The sequence below is a fragment of the Fragaria vesca genome, linkage group LG6, assembly GCF_000184155.1.
Source record: "Fragaria vesca subsp. vesca linkage group LG6, FraVesHawaii_1.0, whole genome shotgun sequence".
Classification (NCBI taxonomy): Eukaryota; Viridiplantae; Streptophyta; class Magnoliopsida; order Rosales; family Rosaceae; genus Fragaria; species Fragaria vesca.
The window spans coordinates 22,044,815-22,065,492 of NC_020496.1; the positions used below are offsets into that span (position 1 = coordinate 22,044,815).

Below are 20,678 nucleotides of genomic sequence, written 5' to 3' on the forward strand. Positions count from 1 at the left end.
TTTTTTTTTTTTTTTTTTTTTGTAATAATGTATTAATGTGGAAATCATGATGGTCAAAACCACGAACACAGTAATTTTATATTACACACTCATTATCATCCTATTAAAACTACTAGCCTCTTAAAGCACATGTCAATTTGCTTTTCTTAAAAATATCAAATAGAGATGTAGTGTGACAACTTTGCAAATAGATATTTAGTTAGGCAAAATTGCAAAATGCAATAGATAAATCATATTACGTTCTTAACCTTGTCTAATATTTTCAGGTTAAACGTAGGGAACTGAAATTTACACTCCTAATTTTATAATTCACACTCCCACTTTCCTCTTTTGGTAATTTAAATCATGTCTTTAGTGACATGTGTTTTGTTTTTTTTGTGAAAACTTTACCCAAAAAGGAAAGGTGGGAATGTGGATTGTAAAATAAGGAGTGTAAATTTCACCTCCCTAAACGTAATATGAAGTTTTGGGAAGTTCAAATTTTGTAACATCAGGAGCAAATAGTGAAGGTTTAACACCAAAACTTGAGCTTCCCATTATAGAAGTTGATATAGTATCATACTAGCCTTTTACCCGTGCATCTGCACGTGGGTTTACAAAATGGAAGAAGTTTAACTTGAACTGTTCCACTTAAAGTGGAATGAATTTGATTATTTTATTTCTTATATAACTGCTCCACAAAAAATGGGAACATGCAAACCACTTCCTTTTTTCTTCTTAAAATTCTAGTAGTGTTTTACGGTTATGCCCATAGTAACTAATTTTTATTTTTTAAGAATTTTCTATTATCTTGATTTTTTAGGTAATTCAAAAAAAGGCCAAAGACACCAAAGGAGCGCCTACCTTTCTTTCTAACTAGCCTCTTACCCGTGCATCTGCATGCGAATCAAAAAAAAAACAACAACAACAATTTGACACTTCATACCTCAGTTGATATGTGTTCAAATCTATAACCCCTAGTTCCAAAGCAAATTGATTCCCTGCATGTGTTTTCCCCTCCTTCAAGTGCAAAATTGCACTATTGATAATCGAAAAGAGCTTCAAATTTACACGTCAGGTTTCCTACATAACCTGCAGACATCATAATTATTTTAGAAATGTCGATCTATTCATGACTAACATGAAAAGAGTTCCTGAAAAGAAAGATGTGGGAAATAAGAGGCCTGAAAAGAAAGTATGGGCAAAAGAAAGCAACTGAATGGCTAGACAAAATAGCCAAATAGGTTGAGGTTCCATCCCTGAAAGCGCAAACATGAAGAATTTTACTAAAAAATCTTAAGTTTCGTATCCCAAAAAAGAAGAAGAAGAAATTTTGATTACACATGTGATCAATGAAGAAACATACTATTGTAAACATGAGCTATGCGTTCCCACTTTAGTCGAATTTATATTTGCAAATGTGAGTGGTTGAAGAGCAGTTCTACTTGAAATGCTCTGGTCCATTAAAAATGGAATGAAACTGTTACCATCTTATCATCACATCTCATATTTTTCTCTATTGTAATCTCATAATTTATGTTTTGGTTTATTTACTTTCTGTTTTACCGTAGTACTCTTTTAACATATATTATATATAAACAGTTTTTCCATAATTAATAGGTAATATGGAGAGTTCAAAAAATTGGTGAAGCCTTTGACATAAAAAAAAGTCTGACTTTCTAATATAGTAGAGTCTTTCTAATAGTGGAGATAACTATAATTTTTGGTACAAACAAGAGTCAAGAGGCAGTTCCAAGTTGTACCTCTCAACCAAACTGGCCGGCTCAGAGATCTGTTCTTCGAAATGATGGCAAAAATAGAAAATAAAATAACCGCGTAAGAGCGGCACGGTACTTGCCTGCCACGGAGACAAATAACCGTTTAACCAACCAACTTTGTTGGCAGAAGAGCGAAACGTGGCATTAACCTCATCCTCCCTCAAAAGATGCTTCAACCGCCTTCTCCCAGATTCCCCTTTCTCTTCTCCCTCACACTCTTACCTAAACCCTCCTTCACTTCTCGAATGCTGACCAGACCATAGCAGCTCCCACCACCATGGCTGCTGCTTTCTCTCTCTACTTCTCCTCCTCCTCCCCTCCTCTTCCCCCTTCCTCCAAATCCCTGATCCCTCGCACCTCCTCCTCCCATGGCAGCAGACGCCTCTCCCTCCCCGGATTCCCCTCCTCCTCCCGCCCCCACCGAGTCTCATGTTCTTCTTCTTCCGATAAATCCTCCCCCGGCGCCGATAACGTTCCCAGGTGCAGTGGATTTTGTTCAGTTGTGATTCTAGGATTGTTATACTGTGATGGTGTAAGTTAAAAGTGATAGAATTTTTGTTGTTTTTATTTGTCAGCTCTTTTTGCATCATAGAGGGGCCGGAGACGGTGCAGGACTTTGTTCAGATGCAGCTGCAGGAGATTCAGGACAATATAAGGAGCAGAAGGAACAAGATTTTTCTGCTCATGGAAGAGGTCTGCTTATCACTTTCCGTCAATTTTTTTAATTTTTTTTAAAGGGGATTTGTGTTCATTTTTTGTTTGATGTGTTTTGGTTTGTGTACAGCTGAGGAGATTGCGGGTGCAGCACCGGATAAAGATGGCCAAGGATTTCAATGAGAGTGGTGAGGAAGAGTCCAACGAGATGCCTGACATTCCTTCGTCTATCCCTTTTCTCCCTTATGTGGTGAGTTTGATAATTTCAATTAAAACTTGTACATTGCAGCGAATCAGCTTGGCAAGTTTGGGATACTTGACTAAGAAATCAGAACTTATGGTTTAGATAGAGGAACTGACCGTAAATGTAATTGGGACAACAACTAAACAGTTGATTGACAAGATGGTTAGGATTTTTTGTTATGAATTTGCTTGCCGCAAACATTACCAAATTGATCCCTTTCGCCTTTAACAGGCACACTAAAGTAAGTGTTACAATGATCAGATCTTTTGAACTGTTTGCTTATGCATTACTAGGATGAGTTTTCTGTTTGTACCGCATATAGTGGAAACAGCATTACCTTGTGTGTTTGGATAGAGGAAAAAGAGAACAAGAGAGAATTCTTGTGAGTTATGTGGTTCCGCAAGCATATAGCATTTTGTTTCAAGCTAACATTGTGCAATTTTTGTTGGGATCTAGACACCAAAGACGTTGAAGCAACTCTACCTTACTAGCGCAACATTCATATCTGGCATTATTGTATTTGGGGGCCTTATTGCACCAACAGTAAGTCTCTGACTATGCTTCTTTTCCACTGCTCTATCAATTTAGTCACTTTTTGTAAGTGTCACTTCATTTAGAAATCTAGCTAATGACAGAAATATTGGACATGAACCACACATGATGTCCATTCATGCCATTACAATTGCTTAAGTAACTTCATAATTCATGACCGTCAAGATAACTAAAGAACAGGGTCTCATGTCTCCTGTCTGAAATAGGAACTGTAAGTTGGAGGCTGAAAAAAGTTGTGTGATCTTTACTGTTATATTTGTGAAGTGTCTCAACTTTTTGTCCGTGGCAGCTGGAACTCAAATTAGGCATAGGAGGTACCTCTTATGAAGATTTCATTCGCAGCATGCATTTGCCCATGCAATTAAGGTATCTACTGAACATGATTATTTCTGATTACAACCAGGACTTATTTTTATGAAGTACACAATTTCTGATATCGTGTTCTAAAATTTGTTTGATTTTGCATCCAGTCAGGTTGATCCCATTGTGGCATCCTTTTCAGGCGGGGCAGTGGGTGTCATTTCAGCATTGATGTTGATTGAAGCTAACAATGTTGAGCAACAAGAGAAGAAAAGGTGCAAGTATTGCCATGGAACTGGTATGTGTCTGTTTCATATGCAAGCGTGCACTTATGACTATAAATTTATGAAAGGCAAAATGTAAAGGTCTTATGTTCAGGTTTTTATCTTTATTGGATTTAACCAAGTTTCCTATCCCTTTCCCAAAAATTTTCCAACTTATTGTTTTCTTCTTCTTCTTTTCTTCCCTCTTTCACTTGAAGTTGAAAAGCATTTCTGATTATGCATGAACAGGGTACTTGGCCTGTGCTAGATGTTCTGCAAGTGGTGTATGCTTGAGCATCAGTCCCATATCACTATCTAATGCATCTGACAGCCCTTTGCGAGTGCCCACAACTGAGAGGTGTCCAAATTGCTCTGGTGCTGGAAAGGTATGGATTTTATTACAAATCTGCTTATATACAAGTTGGAATTGTCATGTTGAGGTTAAAGAATCTGCACTTCATCTTCATATACATCCCTTAATGTTAGTGTTGTTGAGTAACTATTTATATTTGTTCTTTGTGTTGCCATTCTTGACCATACACTCCATTTTCATTTTAGGTAATGTGCCCAACATGTCTCTGCACCGGGATGATGATGGCCAGTGAGCATGACCCACGGATAGATCCATTTGACTAAAGCAAACCACCTAACAACTTTAGCAGCCCTTACGAATGTAATGTGGCATTTCCTTGTCAATGTAGGGAATACTATTTCCACTCCAACCCTTCTCGAAAGCCAAAGAACAGAAAGTATATAAAGCAAAAAAAAAAAAAAGATTGAAAGAAAGCTATGCTGATCACAAGTGTTTACAGCCTGCCTTCTAAGCCAAGTTTCACAGCTCAAACTGTTTAGATGGCCTTGCAAGGCCGACGAGCTGTGGTTACAGTGTTTTCTGTGTTGGCCTTTGCCCCGTTGTACCAAAGAAAAATGATCTCTAGGTTACATAATGAGTCTCCATATTCCTACTGCTGTTTATTGCTTGGAAATTTACTCTAAACTATTTATGCGAACTTGGAACCACCAACTTCGAATCATATGTGGGTGTTTGGTGACTCGAAATCTTGAATCACATAGGATTTCGACTTTGTTCAAAAAAATGCCAACTTATATAGATTGGTTGCTTTGCTTGACAGAAACTGCTATAGACATAACAGAGAATCATACAAAAGGCAGCTCGGTAAGTCTCCGTGACGGATCCATTGGTTGATTTCCAAAAACTAAGAGCTGATAATTTGGTGATCAATCTAAATTTAGTACGGCTAATAACATGTGACGGTTTGGCCGAGTGGTCTAAGGCGCCAGATTTAGGCTCTGGTCCGAAAGGGCGTGGGTTCAAATCCCACAGCCGTCAATTTTTGTTTTATTTGTTCCTTTTGTTTTTCCTTTTTTGACCCTTTTTCTTTCCGAAACGACGTCGCACTGCTCGTCATTCTGCGAATTAAGCTGCTCCTTCGACTTCTTAAACCAAACGAACCCGGTTGATCCCCCAATGGCTGGAACCCTACTGAACAAACCGGGTTTTCGCCACCTCCTGACCCGATTCACCACCTCACGGCGGTCTCTCCAAACCCTAGCCTACGAAGAAGTCCGAGCCACCACCGCCACGCCCTACCACTCCACCGCTTTCGTACTCCACGGCCTCCTCGGCTCCGCCAGAAATTGGAGATCTTTCTCTCGCACCCTCCTCTCCAATATCTCCGATCCTTCTGGTCAACCTTCTTCTCTCTCCTCATCAACAAGCTCCATCTTCATATTATATAGCATCCAATTTTAATTATTGTTTTGTTTGATTTGGTGATTGCAGGGTGGAGATTGGTGCTTGTGGATTTGAGGAACCATGGGAAATCGGCTGGCCTCGAAGGCCTGAACCCGCCTCATGACTTGGTCAATGCAGCACAAGACTTGGCTGATTTGGTTAAGTCTGAGAATTGGGGTTGGCCTGATGTTGTTCTTGGTCACTCCATGGGTGGTAAGGTGGCTCTGCAGTTTGCTCAGAGCTGTGCTGCTGGCCACTATGGTGATCACGCTAAGTTGCCTAAACAGGTTTCACTCTCACTTGCTGCCTTTCTCGTTGTGCTGAAGTTGCTTGTTTTAGTTTAATTTGTGGTTCATTTTATAGAGCTTCATAGCAACCGGAATAGGTAGTAGTTAGAAACACCGAAATAGGGAAGCTTTTGGCTTGTTGGAATATGATCATATAGTTGTGTAGTGAGGCATGTGTTGCTTCTGTGGGATCAGCAGTACTTTATGTACTGCCTGCTTTCCTTGCTTCGTTTCAAGCTTCAGAATGCTGGTGTTATCTAATGAACTGAAATCGGAACTCTAGTTAGGTTACTAGATTGTTTTATTGTTTTGATATCATTCCTGCTATCAATAGAGTTCACTTGGCCAGTGGATTAGTGAGTTTATCTGTATAAATGGATAGCGAGAAGAGTGATTGAATGCTTGGTTGACTTGCACATTGAAAAAGTTATTCCCTTTTTTTGTTTTCCTCTGTGATCCAGAACAGCTGTGGGTATTGGATTCTGTTCCAGGAGAAGTGAACCCTATACACAGTGATGGGGATGTTGAGAGAGTTTTGAAGACATTGCAGGGACTACCTTCAACAGTTCCATCACGAAAGTAATGAACTCTTTCTCATTATGTTGAAACATATGGTTGCATTTGTGTGCTTAGGTGCATTAGTGATCTAAGTAGGCGGTTGTACCTGTTGATGTAGTGTTCTAAGTATGTGCTTGGTGGAGTCTGTGTAGTGTTCAATCCATATGCTAACCTGCATGGTTAATTCTTCATGCATAAAGTGCATATAATAGTGGAGGATACAATGAAAAGCCTACCTGCTTAATAATGTTGGTGTGTACACACTATTCACACCCAATCTACCCTGAGATTTGCTCTCAATCAAAAGCCTGGAACCCGGTGTAGAATAACTAGAATTTCAACTCGAAGAAGAATCTGGTTAGATATCATTGTAGGATCATATTTCATAGGCCCTGCTAACCCTGCATATGAACAAGAGAATACATTCCACATGCCTTTCTTGTTAACAAGTTCATTTTGTGATAACCTGGTTATTGGCTTCAGGTGGCTTGTGAATCATATGATAGAACTTGGGTTCTCAAAATCTTTGTCAGAATGGATAGGCACCAACCTCAAGAAAGTTGGAGATCATGAGACATGGGCATTCAATCTTGATGGTGCTGTTGAGATGTTCAAATCATACCGGTAAGTATCTTATCGCTTTGAAATCAGTTTACAGAAGTAGAAAGAATGCTAACATTTCTGTCTTAACCTCACCTGACCTTACCTTTCCAGGGAGAAGTCATACGTGCCTCTGTTGGAGCATCCTCCAAAAGATATGGAAATAGCTATTGTGTGCGCTGAGAACAGTGATCGTTGGGACCCAGAGGTGATTCAGCAGCTTGAAAGCCTTGCTAGTCAGGAAAGAGATGGGTCGGAGGGGAAGGTTTCACTTCATGTTCTTCCCAAGTCAGGGCATTGGGTTCACGTGGATAATCCAAAAGGTCTTCTTGAGATTGTGGCACCAAAGATTTCATCCCTTTCGAATTAGCCTAGTTTATAACATCTTATGGATTAGCAAATTATTTCCTATCATTTTTGCTGGCATCCAGCAACTTCATGGGATGAATGAGGCTATGCTAATAATTTTGATACTGAAATTCTAGCATTGTATGTATAGGACAATCGCAAAATTCATGCTTGTAGCCTTGCAAATCTATAGTTTTATGATTTTGGAGCTATTTTTCTTGTTAATTTCTTCTCCAAGATTATGAGGTGCTAGTTTTAGCCCCATATAAAATTCAATGTCAAATACGTATCTTATGTAATAAGGATTCAGTTGAGTCAGTTATACATTTATGAACCATCACTTATCTCAGGATTGGTTTTGAAAGTTTCTCATCGAGAAATTATTTGCTGTGGCCGGAACACCAGCTGGCAAGCTGATTTGGTGTTCCCAACCACATAAAACGCGACACGTGTCCAACTCAGAATTTGATAGGATTGTGAGTTGGGGTTAACGGTTCCGTCTTCTGCCGTTTGAGTGCTCTATCAGTTTCTTAATCTCCTCAAGAGTACGAGACTGTTGTCTTTTCTCTAGGTTTTCGTTTGCGCTATGGTCTCTGCCGAGATCGAGTCCCGTTGCTTCGTCGAAGGGCTCGCCTGCCCCACCTGAAATGATTGCGCTCGATAGGGCCTTCGTTCCCTTTGGTGAGGTCAAACAGATTCAGCAGCAAGGAGATCTGTCTCCGTGAACTTATCAGCAATGCTTCCGATGTGAGTCCTCTTTGCTTTTTAGACTGGATTCTAGGGTTTATGATGGTTTTGCGGTAATGAAAGAATAAACAATCTGTTGTTTTGTTATTGGAAATTAATATTTATGGTGCGACTATTTGTGTTTTGCAATCATAATTGAAGGGAATTCGAACTTGATGATTAATAGTGGCTTGATAATTCTAGTGATTTTGTCTGATTTGGGGGTTTAGGGTTTTGATTATAATTTAGGAGTTTTGGATTGGTATGTAATTTGGGCTCAGTGATAATCATGATCAATGACAATTGGTTTTGCATTTCTGTTGTCATTTGACTCGTATGCATGTCCCCAATGGTTTACTGTTTACTGCCTTTGAAATGATATTTGTAGGGGATGTATACAGTTTATGGTGGTTGAAGTATATGCTTTACGGGTTGAGTGTGATGCTTTCTGTTGATTGTGAAGATGCATGTTATGTCGCTCCCCTTGATGGATTATTAGTGATGATTTAGCTTGAGTGTGTGCCTTTTCATTTCACCAAACTACTTTTGCTTATGTGTAGTGTTATATTTATGCATGCCCTTGACAAGATCAGATCTGAGAGGCTGGTGAGTTGCTCTACTTTACATGATACAGCCTTTTATTTTACGTTATTTCATTACATGGTGAGGTCATGTGATTGGTTTAGTATTCTGTATTACAGTAATTTATTTGGGCAATCTAATCAACTGAAGAGGAGTCATAGAACACATAACATAAAGCTAACTGCATATTGTTAAGACTGAAAGAAAGACAAGTTCGGTTAAGTGCCTATCAAATACTAAACCACAATGTTTTGTATGACCTGCAAATAAAGCAAGAGTATTATTGAAGAGAAATTCTGTGCCAATACACGGTTTATGTAACATATGAGTAATTTCAAAGGTTGTTTAGAGTTTAAATTAAAAGTTCCAATCATATATTATGATCATAGCATACATCCGGAAGTACATCTGCCCCAAACCATCAAGTTGGATAATATCCTCAATCAAGCTAGGTTTGCATAATTTGTTTAACCTTATTCTATTACATTTCGTTTTTTAGTTAATTAATCTCTGACTAATGTACAATGTAGGATTTACATTCAAATGATTCAATGACTGAGCAACAGCAGCAGGGTACAAGAGATATGCCGATATTATTTACAGCAACATGGTTCAAGAGATATGCCATATTATTTACCGTAAGGCTCAATCTATTGTGTCCAGATATACTCTATGTGTAATGATTAGATATTTGAAGCCTATTTCGTGGCAACTTCTACCTTTTCTTATAGTTTGTTTGTTTGTTAATTAAGCTGGCCTACTGTTACTTCAGCTATTTGTTTAAGTTTTTTGCTCAAATTGGATGAGTTACTCAAGAATGCATGGTTTGGATCTTAGACGTAAAAATGATCTGAGCTATTCTTTACTGAACTGAGAATTTCTAGAATCGAATCAGGAACATTCAAGACAACACATATTGCCCGTTCTTTTAAAAACACAAATGAGCTGGTTAAACCTGTGAAGGAGTTGAAAGCACAACTCGAAAATGTAAAAAATAATATATATTCAAATCTCTAAATGGTCATGTGTCAGGCATTTTGGAATAGGCAACACTACATATATTCAAACATCCTCGAGTGAAACAAAATTGCACACTATAGTCTCCTTGAATCTGAATTCATCTTTACTATCGAAAACCTCTAACTTTACATGATGCTGGAGAGTTTCATTGGAGTTGAGTTCGTCCTAGCTGAACCTTTGACATAGATGGATACTTCCAGACCATAATTTGATTTCCGGAATATCCATAAGTTCTAACTAACTATCTCATTCACATTCTTACTCCATGCATGATTACAAACCTGAAAGTCAAGGTAGCAACAAATGCATGAATATTAGTCTTTGTAAGATCAAGTATTGTGTTTCCCATTTAAACAAGCTCTTTAGTAATAGACCTATTATTAGCTTATTCTAGCAGATCTAATTCACAATTACAAACAAGTAGCAAGCTAGTGACTAAGAACTCTAAAATGGCATGATTCATAGTTCATATGCTTTATAACTTAGTTTAGTGATTACCATCAGTGGAACTAGACTAGGCAAAGCCATATTTATGGATCTCCAGACTCTTTACAACTAAAAGCTGTTAGTTTCATACAGTTTATAAACTAGTTTGTTCAACACATGGACACAAGCAAAGTAACTATTTTCATTCATAGTGATTCCTACCGGGGTTTCGTCCATTAAAATTTGCAAAAGTATAAAACTTTATTCTCAGATTCAGCTACTTTGATCATCATATACACAAACAAATTCACTTATTAGTTGCATTCTCAGTAAATCCTAATTGTTTTTATCCACAAACTCATGCACAGAAAGTAAGAGGGTAAAAGATTTGAAATAAACTACCTGGTGTGTCTTGGGGACCTTTCTGGGAGGTAGAGAGGGGAACAACTCTCATTCGAAAACCCCACTATCAAGTCTCAAAATCAACGACGAATACAGCGAATTTGAGGTAAAACTCGCACAGTCCCTCGATTGCATCACCAGATCCTCCGCCATCGAAGTTGTCGGCGCAGTCGTCTTTGCAAATGGTGATTCTTACTGGAGCCGCCTTGTGCAGTTCTCTTGTGAGAGAATCGCGGTTTCTTCTCTTGCTTCAGCCTTTTCTCTGAATATAGATCTGAGATATAGTTGAGGGTCTTATCTAGTATGTTTTTAGGTCAGAGACAGTTCTTCTAAACGACAGAAGACGGAACCGTTAACCCCAATTCACAATCCTATCAAATTCTAAGTTGGACACGTGTCGGGTTTTAAGTGGTTGGGGACACCAAATCAGCTTGCCAGCTGGTGTTCCGGCCACAGCAAATAATTTCTCAGTCTTTAATATGATATATTTCATTAGTGAGAGATAAGTCTTCCGTAACAATTGTTTGAAGATGCTTACGATATCTGGTTGTTTTTGAACTTCGCTAACCTGGAATGATACCTAAACACCTGAACTATTTCAAGAAGGTACCTTTTGGTACCTACAAAGTTTTATTGCCTCAAATGTTACTCAAACTATTGCATTATTGTACATCTGTTAGTTTTGATGTGACATTAATTTTGAATAGATTTGCTTAGTAAGTTATTGGCAACACAGTATTTTTTAAGTTGATTTTTTTTTCTTATAATTGCTACCATGAGGTTGTGTTAAGTTTTGTGCTTCAAAAGTTTGTTTTCATTTTAAATTCTTAATAATTTTGTCATCTAATTTGTAGATAAGTAAAGATGAACATGTTGTAGTGTTCACCTAGTTATTGAATGACCAAATAAATTTTTCTCAATCACTCTTAGATTTTACATTAGAGTTAATAAACTATTCTACAAAAAAATAGTTATTAGTGTTCGGATGCCTAGATCACTTTGCATTCGGGCTACTCGTGAGAAAGCAATCTTGATGAGCTAGGGCATGGTTTGTCATGGTCGGGTGGATTTTAGATTAGAGCAACTCTAACAAACCTGTTAATGACAAGGTGGAGGCTCAACGGAAAGAAATGGTTGGAAAATTCACTCTAACGGTTGTGTCAATCCGACGTGGATTTAACAACTCTCTTCATATTGTCAAACTTGACCGTGCTCAAGAAGTTGTCAAATTGTTTTTCTTGATTGTTTAATCAACTCTCTTCTCTTCCCTTTTGTCTTCTCTCTTTCTTCTTACACATACCCAAAACCTCTCATGGTAGATCGGTAGATCTGCTTGAATATGTTGTTATTGACTTCTAATTTTCGTGGGTTGCCTGATATTAGAATATGGGCATGAAGATTTTTGCAGAAGATAAGAAGAAGATCTACACAGAGATGGAGGATATAGAAGAGAGGAAGATAGACGAAGGGATGACTTTTTTTAAAGGAGAAGAAATCGGAGAAAAAGAGTTCATGGAATGAAAGATCAAAAAATAGAGATTCAATTATGAAGGACGACTGGGGGAAATAAAGCGTTTGTTTGGCATGTAGAATGATTAGTTCTGGTAGCGGAGAAAGACTTCGTCTGGGAAAGAAAAGGTCTAGTGGCTTCGTCTGAGAAATGGAGAAGAGACGAATTGATGAAGTACCAGAAGAGTTTTAGAAGAAGAGAAGAAAGATAATATAAAAGTACTACTTTAATAAAATAAAATAAAGAAAGAAATAATAAATGAGTTTATTTGACATTTTCATTGGAGGGGAAGTTTGTCAAAGATAACTTTGTCATGTCTGAAATCAAAATTGAATTTGACAAAGGTAAAATAACCACTTCATTTGAGTTGCTCTTAGTTGTTGGGGAGTTGTTGGTTGCGGCTTTGATACTCTTCTTCATCTGGATCGAGTTGTTTTTCAATGTTGGTAACAGGCCGCGTCTCATGCGATTTGGCACGGGTCATCTTTAGTTTCTTGGTTTGTGTGCATCAAATGCATTTTTATGTTGATTTTTTTTAGAAGAAAAAGAAAATTACAATGAGGCGCCTCTGAGGCAGCCAATATTAATAGTACTAAATGTAACGCTTGCACAACCTGAGAAGGAAGAACACCCAGTCAAATTTTCGGAGAATACAAACAATGCTCGAGATTTGCAAGAGCATCAACCAAAAAATTGGCTTCTCGGAAGACAAGAACAAACCTGATATTATCAAACCGACTAGCAACATAAAGAACATCTCCAACATGGGATTTGAGACGCCAAGCCGGCCAAGGGACTTCACATGCATTCTTAACTCAATTGATCGTTAAGAGAGAATCTCCTTCAACCACAATAAACTTGAAGTGGAACCTTCTATCAGTAGCGAGACCATCTTTAAGAGCACACCACTCAGCAATCGGTACACTAGAAGTATGGAGTCGACGTGCACCATCAACTAAGGAAACCCCAAAAGAGTCTCTAACAAAGCCAACAACACCAGAGGTGGAGATGACAGAACCATTAAAGTTGAGCTTCACCTAATTTGGAGCAGTAGGGATCCAACGGATGATGTCGGTAGCTTTTGAAGCAGGAGCAACAGAAGGACCATTGACACTGTGGTAGGAAGCACCAATAGAGGCCGCAACATAAACAACTAAGGTGGGAGTGGACTGAGCAGATCGGAAGATGGTGTTGTTTCGAGACTTCCAAAATTGCCAGCACACTATAACATAATCTTCAAACATAGAGCGAGGCTCATTATCCATAATATGTTCAAGCCAGACCTCCACATTAGGAAAGTTGGAGGGGGAAGGCAAGTTACCAGCATAAGTCCAAACCGAGTCTGAAAATGAACAAGATCTAAACAGATGATTAATATCTTCAACTGCTGTATCACAAAGAGCATATAAGGAATCAATATCATTCATGAAACGAGTCAGGAAAGCATTGGTCTTTTGTCTACCTCTCAAAAGAAGCCAAGCAAAAATCTTAGCTTTAGGAGGAATTTTCAGATTCCAAATTCTATTCAAATGAACATCTTTTGAGTGTTTAGGACTTTTACATTGCACCCAAGTTGCTGTTTTCACGGAAAACTTTCCATTCGGGGATGAACCCCAAACAAACTCATCATCTACGTCCACAACAAGAATGTTAACTTCAAGAATTGCATAACAGTGTCCTTATCAAGATACTCATTCAGTTTAGAAACATTCCAATAACCATTATCAATAAAATCCACCACCGATGAATCTAAATCAATATGTTGTCTAACAAAAGCATCTAGAATATTAATCAAAGGGAAATCTTAGACCCAATTGAAGGTCCAAATATCACATTCTTACCATTTTCCAATAATCCAACGAATACCAGAATTAAGCAGGTCTCTCGCATCCAAAATAACTTTTCAAGCTAAAGAATGGTTGGCTTGTTTTTTCAAATAAAAAAAAAAAGAACTTTCTAAGATATTTTCTAGTTACAATTTCTACCCACCAATTCTCTTTGTTGGTAATCAAATTCCACCAGGGCAACATTATTATAGTAAGTAATCGGTCTTAGACCAAGCCCACCCCAACTCTCAGGAACACAAACTTGATCTCAAGCAAAGAGGGGCATTTTGCATTTTCCCCCAAAAGAAGTTCCTCATCTCCTTTTCAATAGCCTTCGAAATTTTAGAAGGACATTTGAAACAAGAAAACACATGGTTTGGAATTACATAAGCGTTTGTCTTAAGAAAGCCAACTTTGTCAGCTACTGGAAGAGTAGCACTCTTCCAACCACTAAGTCTTTTAGAAACTTTAATAAGAAGCTCTTTAGCATTTTGAGGGGTCCTTCTAAAATACAATATTGTGAATTCCTAAATATCTACCAATAAAACTTTTGTTTGAATTCCTAAAATATTAGAATTAGTCAATAGAAGCATCAGTCTTAGAGGAGAAATAAATTGACTTACCTAAATTAATCTATTGACGTGAGGCTTTGGCAAAATTCTGAAGGATACAAGAAATGTTATTAGTAGCTAGCAAGATGATTCTTGGTTCTTAGTTTGTGTGCCATTTTCATGTTGAGTTTTCAGGTTTAGGTCCAGCACTCTAGCAAGAGCTTGTTCTGTCGCACGCTATTCCTTGTATATGTTATTGCATATATTTATCTTCATCTTATTTTAGGGATTAGCGCTCCTTATATGTAACAACAAAATGGTTTACAAGATAGATTTTTTTTTTTAATTTTTTAATTTTATTTTTTAATTTTTGTAATTGGGAGACAAAAGTCATAAAACTCTAAATTTTAGTAATTAAAGGGCAAGTGGGTCTTTTCTCAAGCACCGAAATGCGAAACCCTAGCGATATAAAGTTGTAAGCGAGTGATAAACCCATCTCATTCAGCAGCAGCAGGCAAAGGAGGGCTGTGCATTCAGACTTGTCCACCCAAATCATCAACTCCCCGCCGCCGCCATGGTAAGCTCTCCGTCTCTCTCCGATTTCTTTCGTCTGCTTAACTCATTTCCAGACTTGATCTATCAGCTTTCTCCATCGAAAAATACTATCTTTAATTGTTCGCAAGAAACTGATTACAAAAATATACCAATCCAAACTTGTCTCTAGTTTTCTCCTAACCAAACAAATTGTCAATTAGCTGTATTTATCATCTGCAGTAGTCAGATTGGTTAGGAATTGCATATGTACTGTATAGTTTCTTAGATTTAGCTTGCTATATGGTAATCGGATTCAGTTTATTCGCCAAGTAATTATTGTTGCTCAGTATTTTAATCTATTTTGTGGGATATTGCAAATTGCCTTTGCTTATGTGGTTTCGTATTGGATTGTGTTTATAGTCGAAGAGGAAGGTCAGAGAGCCCAAGGAGGAGACTGTCACTCTTGGACCTACTGTCCGTGATGGAGAGCATGTTTTTGGTGTTGCTCACATCTTTGCGTCCTTCAATGATACCTTCATTGTAAGTTATGCGTCTTCCCAAATGTGATTGTCATCATTGTTAGCAGAGTTTGGAGTTGTTGATGTGTTTTCTGTTCTCTAATTGCAGCATGTGACTGATTTGTCTGGGAGGGAAACTCTTGTTCGCATCACTGGTATGCTCTTCTGCTCTTCTCTTTGTTTACAATGGGGTAGTATTGAGTACAATTTGTTTACACGGAGTGGAATTCATAACCTATAATTGATTCCAGTGCTAAAACCTAACTCATTGAAGTTATGATATCTATTGTGGATTTTTATTCATTGTATTTTTTCTTTATCAACTTTGATGTTCCTTTTTTTTTGAGGAACTTAAATAATACATAGTTGAGCTCAAGTTAAAGATGCAATTCTGTTCAAACTGTATATGTGACCTCTTTGAACTCTTTCTAAAGTACATAACTTTTGATTTCTAAATGCAGGTGGCATGAAGGTCAAGGCTGATAGGGATGAATCATCACCATATGCTGCTATGCTTGCAGCACAGGATGTTTCTACTCGATGCAAGGTGTGAATGCTCTCATTTAATTATATCCAGTGCAGAGATTAAATTATGTGGTTATGTTTTGTTTCAAACATCAGATGTATGTAATGTGAGTTAATGGTGACAGTTGTGTGGTAAACTGCGTATTGACTCTTAGTGATTATTCTTTAGGAGCTTGGAATTACTGCTTTGCACATAAAGCTTCGGGCTACTGGAGGGAACAAGACCAAGACTCCTGGTCCAGGTGCTCAATCCGCACTTAGAGCCCTTGCTCGATCTGGGATGAGAATCGGCAGGATTGGTAAGTCAATTGATGCATTTGTAATATCAGATCCATCCGCTTCCCCTCTCTTGACCCTTTATATTCTTTTTTGCACTCTTGGTATAGACTTGTCTCATCGCTCTGGATGCAGACTTTGTGGTCATGATTGGTGATTTTGGAATACAACTTACTATCTTAAGTGAACAATGTAGAGTAGTTTTAAGCACACATGATCGATAAAGAACATAATCAGTTTCATCTTTACTACTTGTTACTCTATTTGAACCCCTCTCAGTTCTGTAACTATGGAAGTAGTAAATTCTTGCAGTCCTTAATGTACCTCTTTGTGTTTTACAGAGGATGTCACTCCAATTCCCACCGACAGTACTCGCCGAAAGGGAGGCAGAAGGGGTAGAAGGTTGTGAATTCTCCATTGCGGGGTTTCAGATGTTGCTGCCATTTCTTGCATATTTTTGGTTTCGAAGTTTAATTATCAGCCTCAGCTCTGGCAGAACTGTAGTTTTGTTGAACTAATGTTAGATTAATATGCCAGAAAGAGAACTAGAACTTAGTTTGGTTGGTCGAATTCTCATTTTCAGCTTTACACAACAACTTTATTGGTATTTTATCTTGGATTTGTTATTTGGTATTATTTCATATAAGCATAATATTAAATAGAATTTAGTCCTTCAGCTTGTGTAGGCATCAGAACAAACAAGTACAGAACCCTTTTCCATTAGTATATAGCTTATGTTAGTCAATTAAAACCCAATTTCAAAACGTTATGTTTTCTTGAACCGTAAATGCTACAAACCTAATATAGGATTAAACTCATATGTAGTGACATGTGAAATGTGTTGGAACATGTAGGAGTGTGTTTGTTTTTCGGGTAACTTTTGCGTTTGTTTTCTGAACAAGTCATTAAATCCCACCTAATAGCGTATCTCAAGGTAAGGAATCCTATGTCGAACCATATTAGACAAAAAGATACAGTATGGAAGAAAATAAAAAAGTTATCATCCAAAAGACTAGTTCAAAGGTGTATCTCAAGAACCATGAACTTGGCTGCTTGAGAAACCGTAGTGCATCCTTACAGCTGAATGTTGGCACAAGTTACTAGGTAGTGATGCGAGTGAATCAGAGTCCTAATTTTGTACCGAGTACTGACGCATCCTATGTTGGCGAACCAATGCAGTCAGCAACAGTTGGAGGTGATCCAAGCTATGCCTAAAAATCCAAGGTCTGCCCATTTCATCACCGCTCAGGAGAAGCGGCGACCATCACTGAAGGCGACCAAAGAAATCTTCATCCCAACCAATTGCCACTACCACCTCCAAAACCTACCGAACCGCAAAAGCCAAACAAACAAACTTCATATCCAGTCACACCAAATCAATTTGACCCACCCTGGATCCCCTTTAAAACTTGAACCTAGCAACCTACATACTCGTGTACGAACTATGGCAATAAAAATGTAGCAAGTGAGGTACCATTTGCGACACAAATGTGAAACCGAAACATAAAGATCAAAAAGGACTTTTCTGTCATGAAAAAAAAGGGAAGTGAAATTTAAACTCCAAATTGTAATCCACACCCTCTTTTCGTTTTTGATTAAAATTTTCATATAAAGAGAAAATATATGTCTTTAAGAACATACAATAGTGTTCACCTGATCAGTAATTGACCAAGAGATTCATGTAATGTGGATTGTAAAATAAGGAGTATATTTCACTAACAAAAAAAATGGACATGAGAAAATGAATTCCAAGTTAGCAGACCCAATCCAATACTTTCCATTGTGGGCCGGGAACTTATGGCCCAGCGTTTACATAAAGATGCGAGAAATGCAACCCTAGAAAAAAGCTTATAAAACCCAGAGGACCCTATCAGAGAGTCAGAGAGAGAGAGAGAGAGCCGCCGCAGCAAAGATGCAGATATTCGTGAAAACCCTAACGGGGAAGACCATCACTCTCGAGGTGGAGAGCAGCGACACCATCGACAATGTCAAGGCCAAGATCCAAGACAAGGAAGGCATCCCTCCTGATCAGCAGCGTCTCATCTTCGCCGGAAAGCAGCTCGAGGACGGCCGCACCTTGGCCGACTACAACATCCAGAAAGGTCTGCTCCTCTCTCTCTCTTTCTCTTTCTGCGTTTCCGAATTAGATTTTGAAATTGATTCGATTTGTTCTTGTGGCCCTACAGAGTCGACTCTTCATTTGGTGCTGAGGCTTCGCGGAGGGATCATTGAACCTTCATTGATGGCTTTGGCTCGCAAGTACAATCAGGAGAAGATGATTTGCAGAAAGTAAGGCCTTTTTTTCTTTCTAATTGAATCTGTTTATTTGTTTCTAGGGTTTAGGGACACTTACTTATCCTCCTTTGCTGTTGATGTGCAATTGATGTTATACTTGTCCCAACATGAAATTCCATTCTATTAACTTTGTCAGCTGCGCTTACATTACTTGCGGTTGATTTTCATGAATGGAACATCATGTTGTGGTTTTAAAATGTTAGCTTTAGCTATGTTGGTACTTATTTGGGTGACAGTATGAATAATCGTATTGTTTTGTAGACATCAGGACCAATTGTTTGTGCTGTAATGTGTATCTGTTGATTGGTTTTTTAGCTTGGTAGGTTTGTTGGGACAATTACTTAGCCTCCTTACATCTCAATTGTGTGTGTGGTTATGCTTGTCCCCACATCAAATTTCCATTCTATTAACTTTGTCAGCTGGACTTTATTACTTGCAGTTGATTTTCATGAATGGAACATTACGTCTTTTTGGATTTATTTTTAGTAATTCTAAGTAACAGGGTATGTGATTGTTACCACTTGTTTGTAAACTAACGAAAATACATGCAACTCTAGAGTCTAGAAGTACACAAGTTTTGGAAGAACAAAGATTACGCTCAAGTTTTTTGTGCATTTTTTGATTCGTCTGGTTCCATGGAGGCTTTAATGTCTTGCTTTTGTTCATGTGATATCTGAAAATTATATGATGCGATGATGATAATATAGATGAGAAACACTCATTGATTGCTGCTGCAATATGAATAACAAAATCTATTGGTTCGTATTCACTGAGCATCATTGCATATTTTCTTATGTCTTTTTGTGTATATGCTATCCTTTTACAATCGAGGGACCTATGGAGGCAGCGTTTATAACAGTGCGCTTTCATCCAAGTTTGCCTTCGAATATTGTACTGAAAACAGATCTCCAAAACCCAGTTTCATATTGGGTGTTGGTTTTTATTTCTTGATCAATATTTTCTACATTAGATATTTTTCTTTCTTTATGTTACTAGGATTTATGCGAAGGTCCCAGCGGAGGGCAAGCTGCTCTTTAATTGAGGCCTCTCTAACATTTGAAAACAAACCTTCGCAGAATCACTTGCCAAATCGTACTACTCTCAGAGTTCTGTTTCTTTTCTGAGTGTCTTGAACCCTTGGCTACATTTTTTCTACACAAAAATTGCAATCGAGCCAGATTTGTTCGTGCATTTGAATTCCTAAGTCGCAATAGATTCCCTTGTTTGTTTCAGTTGAGAGCTTCACTTTTTGTTCAATTCCCTTCGATCACATTGAGTTCCGTTTTAGGTTGCACTGTTGTGCTTTTTCCGATAATTTCTGTCTCTGAATCTCTGATGCATTTTCTATGCTGCTGAAGATGCTTAGTTGTGTACTTTTAGTTAGTCTGTGCTTTGATGATGGGAATTTGGGTGTAATCGGACTTGATACTTATCTTTTGTGATGTAATCAGATCAGTTTCTGTTGCCAACTCCTAATTTCAATTCTTGTTGGTTTTCAGATGTTATGCTCGTCTCCACCCAAGGGCAGTCAACTGTAGGAAGAAGAAGTGTGGCCACAGCAACCAGGTAAATTCTTTTGTCTGATTGATGATTGGAGAAATGGCATTGGACAACTCGAGATCACTTTATGTGCACAGAGCTAACAGTTCTGTTTTGGTTTCTTTGCAGTTGAGGCCAAAGAAGAAGATCAAGTAAACAATTCAAAGGTCTAGGCTTGAGTCTGAGGTTATATTTTGGTTGAACTTTATTTTTGGTTATATCAGAATGTGCTTGTTCCTAATATTGGAATCATTGTAGTTTATACCTAATGGATTTTGGATGCATGTTGATGTTTGGTAATATTCTGCCGTCATTTTATATCAACCATATTTCTGCTCAAGGGCTTAGGCAAACACCCCGATTACTGACCTATACTGTAAAATGTGTTGGAAGAGGTTGGTTAATATGCTCTTTATTCTCAACCAGTAATATGAAAGATTCTTGAGTAAACAAAAGAAGATACAATAATTAGTCAGCCGTCTATTGCTTTGTAATATCACCACTTACTCTGAATGTACCATATGCATCATAGTATCAACCCCTATTGAAAAGAGCATCACAAGTTCCTTGCACAATGTGATTTTATGGAACAATACAATTCCTGAATTCCAAGTTATAACTGGGCTGAC

At 38.0% G+C, this 20,678-nt stretch overlaps 4 protein-coding genes and 1 non-coding gene across 5 annotated transcripts; all 5 read left to right on the plus strand.

The window, feature by feature from the left end:
• Positions 1-2,004: 2,004 nt before the first annotated feature.
• LOC101297359 lies at positions 2,005-4,546 on the plus strand. Its single transcript, XM_004303486.1, has 8 exons — positions 2,005-2,237; positions 2,333-2,450; positions 2,542-2,661; positions 3,112-3,198; positions 3,497-3,573; positions 3,678-3,805; positions 4,020-4,156; positions 4,329-4,546. Exons 1-8 carry the CDS (start codon positions 2,035-2,037, stop codon positions 4,404-4,406), a joined length of 948 nt encoding a protein of 315 aa, XP_004303534.1. The 5' UTR covers positions 2,005-2,034; the 3' UTR covers positions 4,407-4,546.
• A 495-nt stretch (positions 4,547-5,041) lies between these two features.
• On the plus strand, positions 5,042-5,121 carry TRNAL-UAG. The gene has a single exon. It is a non-coding gene; the product is annotated as a tRNA-Leu (tRNA).
• Positions 5,122-5,201: 80 nt separating this feature from the next.
• On the plus strand, positions 5,202-7,667 carry LOC101297650 (alpha/beta hydrolase domain-containing protein 11-like). The gene is made up of 5 exons (XM_004303487.1): positions 5,202-5,479; positions 5,575-5,813; positions 6,280-6,392; positions 6,855-6,995; positions 7,086-7,667. The coding sequence occupies exons 1-5, from the start codon at positions 5,260-5,262 to the stop codon at positions 7,339-7,341; spliced, it is 969 nt and encodes a 322-aa protein (XP_004303535.1). The 5' UTR covers positions 5,202-5,259; the 3' UTR covers positions 7,342-7,667.
• A 7,195-nt stretch (positions 7,668-14,862) lies between these two features.
• LOC101298237 (40S ribosomal protein S14-2-like) lies at positions 14,863-16,890 on the plus strand. The gene is made up of 6 exons (XM_004303488.1): positions 14,863-14,939; positions 15,317-15,436; positions 15,524-15,569; positions 15,876-15,961; positions 16,109-16,238; positions 16,557-16,890. Exons 1-6 carry the CDS (start codon positions 14,937-14,939, stop codon positions 16,622-16,624), a joined length of 453 nt encoding a protein of 150 aa, XP_004303536.1. The 5' UTR covers positions 14,863-14,936; the 3' UTR covers positions 16,625-16,890.
• Positions 16,891-18,101: 1,211 nt separating this feature from the next.
• LOC101298529 (ubiquitin-60S ribosomal protein L40-like) lies at positions 18,102-20,345 on the plus strand. Its single transcript, XM_004303489.1, has 4 exons — positions 18,102-18,317; positions 18,402-18,504; positions 20,010-20,076; positions 20,179-20,345. The coding sequence occupies exons 1-4, from the start codon at positions 18,128-18,130 to the stop codon at positions 20,203-20,205; spliced, it is 387 nt and encodes a 128-aa protein (XP_004303537.1). The 5' UTR covers positions 18,102-18,127; the 3' UTR covers positions 20,206-20,345.
• Positions 20,346-20,678: the final 333 nt, after the last annotated feature.

Bases quoted from the DNA above. Each gene is read 5' to 3' on its own strand.
- LOC101297650 (XM_004303487.1), top strand. From the start codon at position 5,260: ATGGCTGGAACCCTACTGAACAAACCGGGTTTTCGCCACCTCCTGACC. The intron at 5,480-5,574 runs GTCAACCTTCTT...TGGTGATTGCAG, and splicing joins CAATATCTCCGATCCTTCTG to GGTGGAGATTGGTGCTTGTG. The intron at 6,996-7,085 runs GTAAGTATCTTA...TTACCTTTCCAG, and splicing joins GAGATGTTCAAATCATACCG to GGAGAAGTCATACGTGCCTC.
- LOC101298529 (XM_004303489.1), top strand. From the start codon at position 18,128: ATGCAGATATTCGTGAAAACCCTAACGGGGAAGACCATCACTCTCGAG. The intron at 18,505-20,009 runs GTAAGGCCTTTT...GTTGGTTTTCAG, and splicing joins GAGAAGATGATTTGCAGAAA to ATGTTATGCTCGTCTCCACC. The intron at 20,077-20,178 runs GTAAATTCTTTT...GTTTCTTTGCAG, and splicing joins AGTGTGGCCACAGCAACCAG to TTGAGGCCAAAGAAGAAGAT.
- LOC101297359 (XM_004303486.1), top strand. From the start codon at position 2,035: ATGGCTGCTGCTTTCTCTCTCTACTTCTCCTCCTCCTCCCCTCCTCTT. The intron at 3,199-3,496 runs GTAAGTCTCTGA...TGTCCGTGGCAG, and splicing joins GGGGCCTTATTGCACCAACA to CTGGAACTCAAATTAGGCAT. The intron at 3,574-3,677 runs GTATCTACTGAA...TTTTGCATCCAG, and splicing joins CATTTGCCCATGCAATTAAG to TCAGGTTGATCCCATTGTGG.
- LOC101298237 (XM_004303488.1), top strand. The intron at 15,570-15,875 runs GTATGCTCTTCT...TTCTAAATGCAG, and splicing joins AACTCTTGTTCGCATCACTG to GTGGCATGAAGGTCAAGGCT. The intron at 16,239-16,556 runs GTAAGTCAATTG...TGTGTTTTACAG, and splicing joins GATGAGAATCGGCAGGATTG to AGGATGTCACTCCAATTCCC.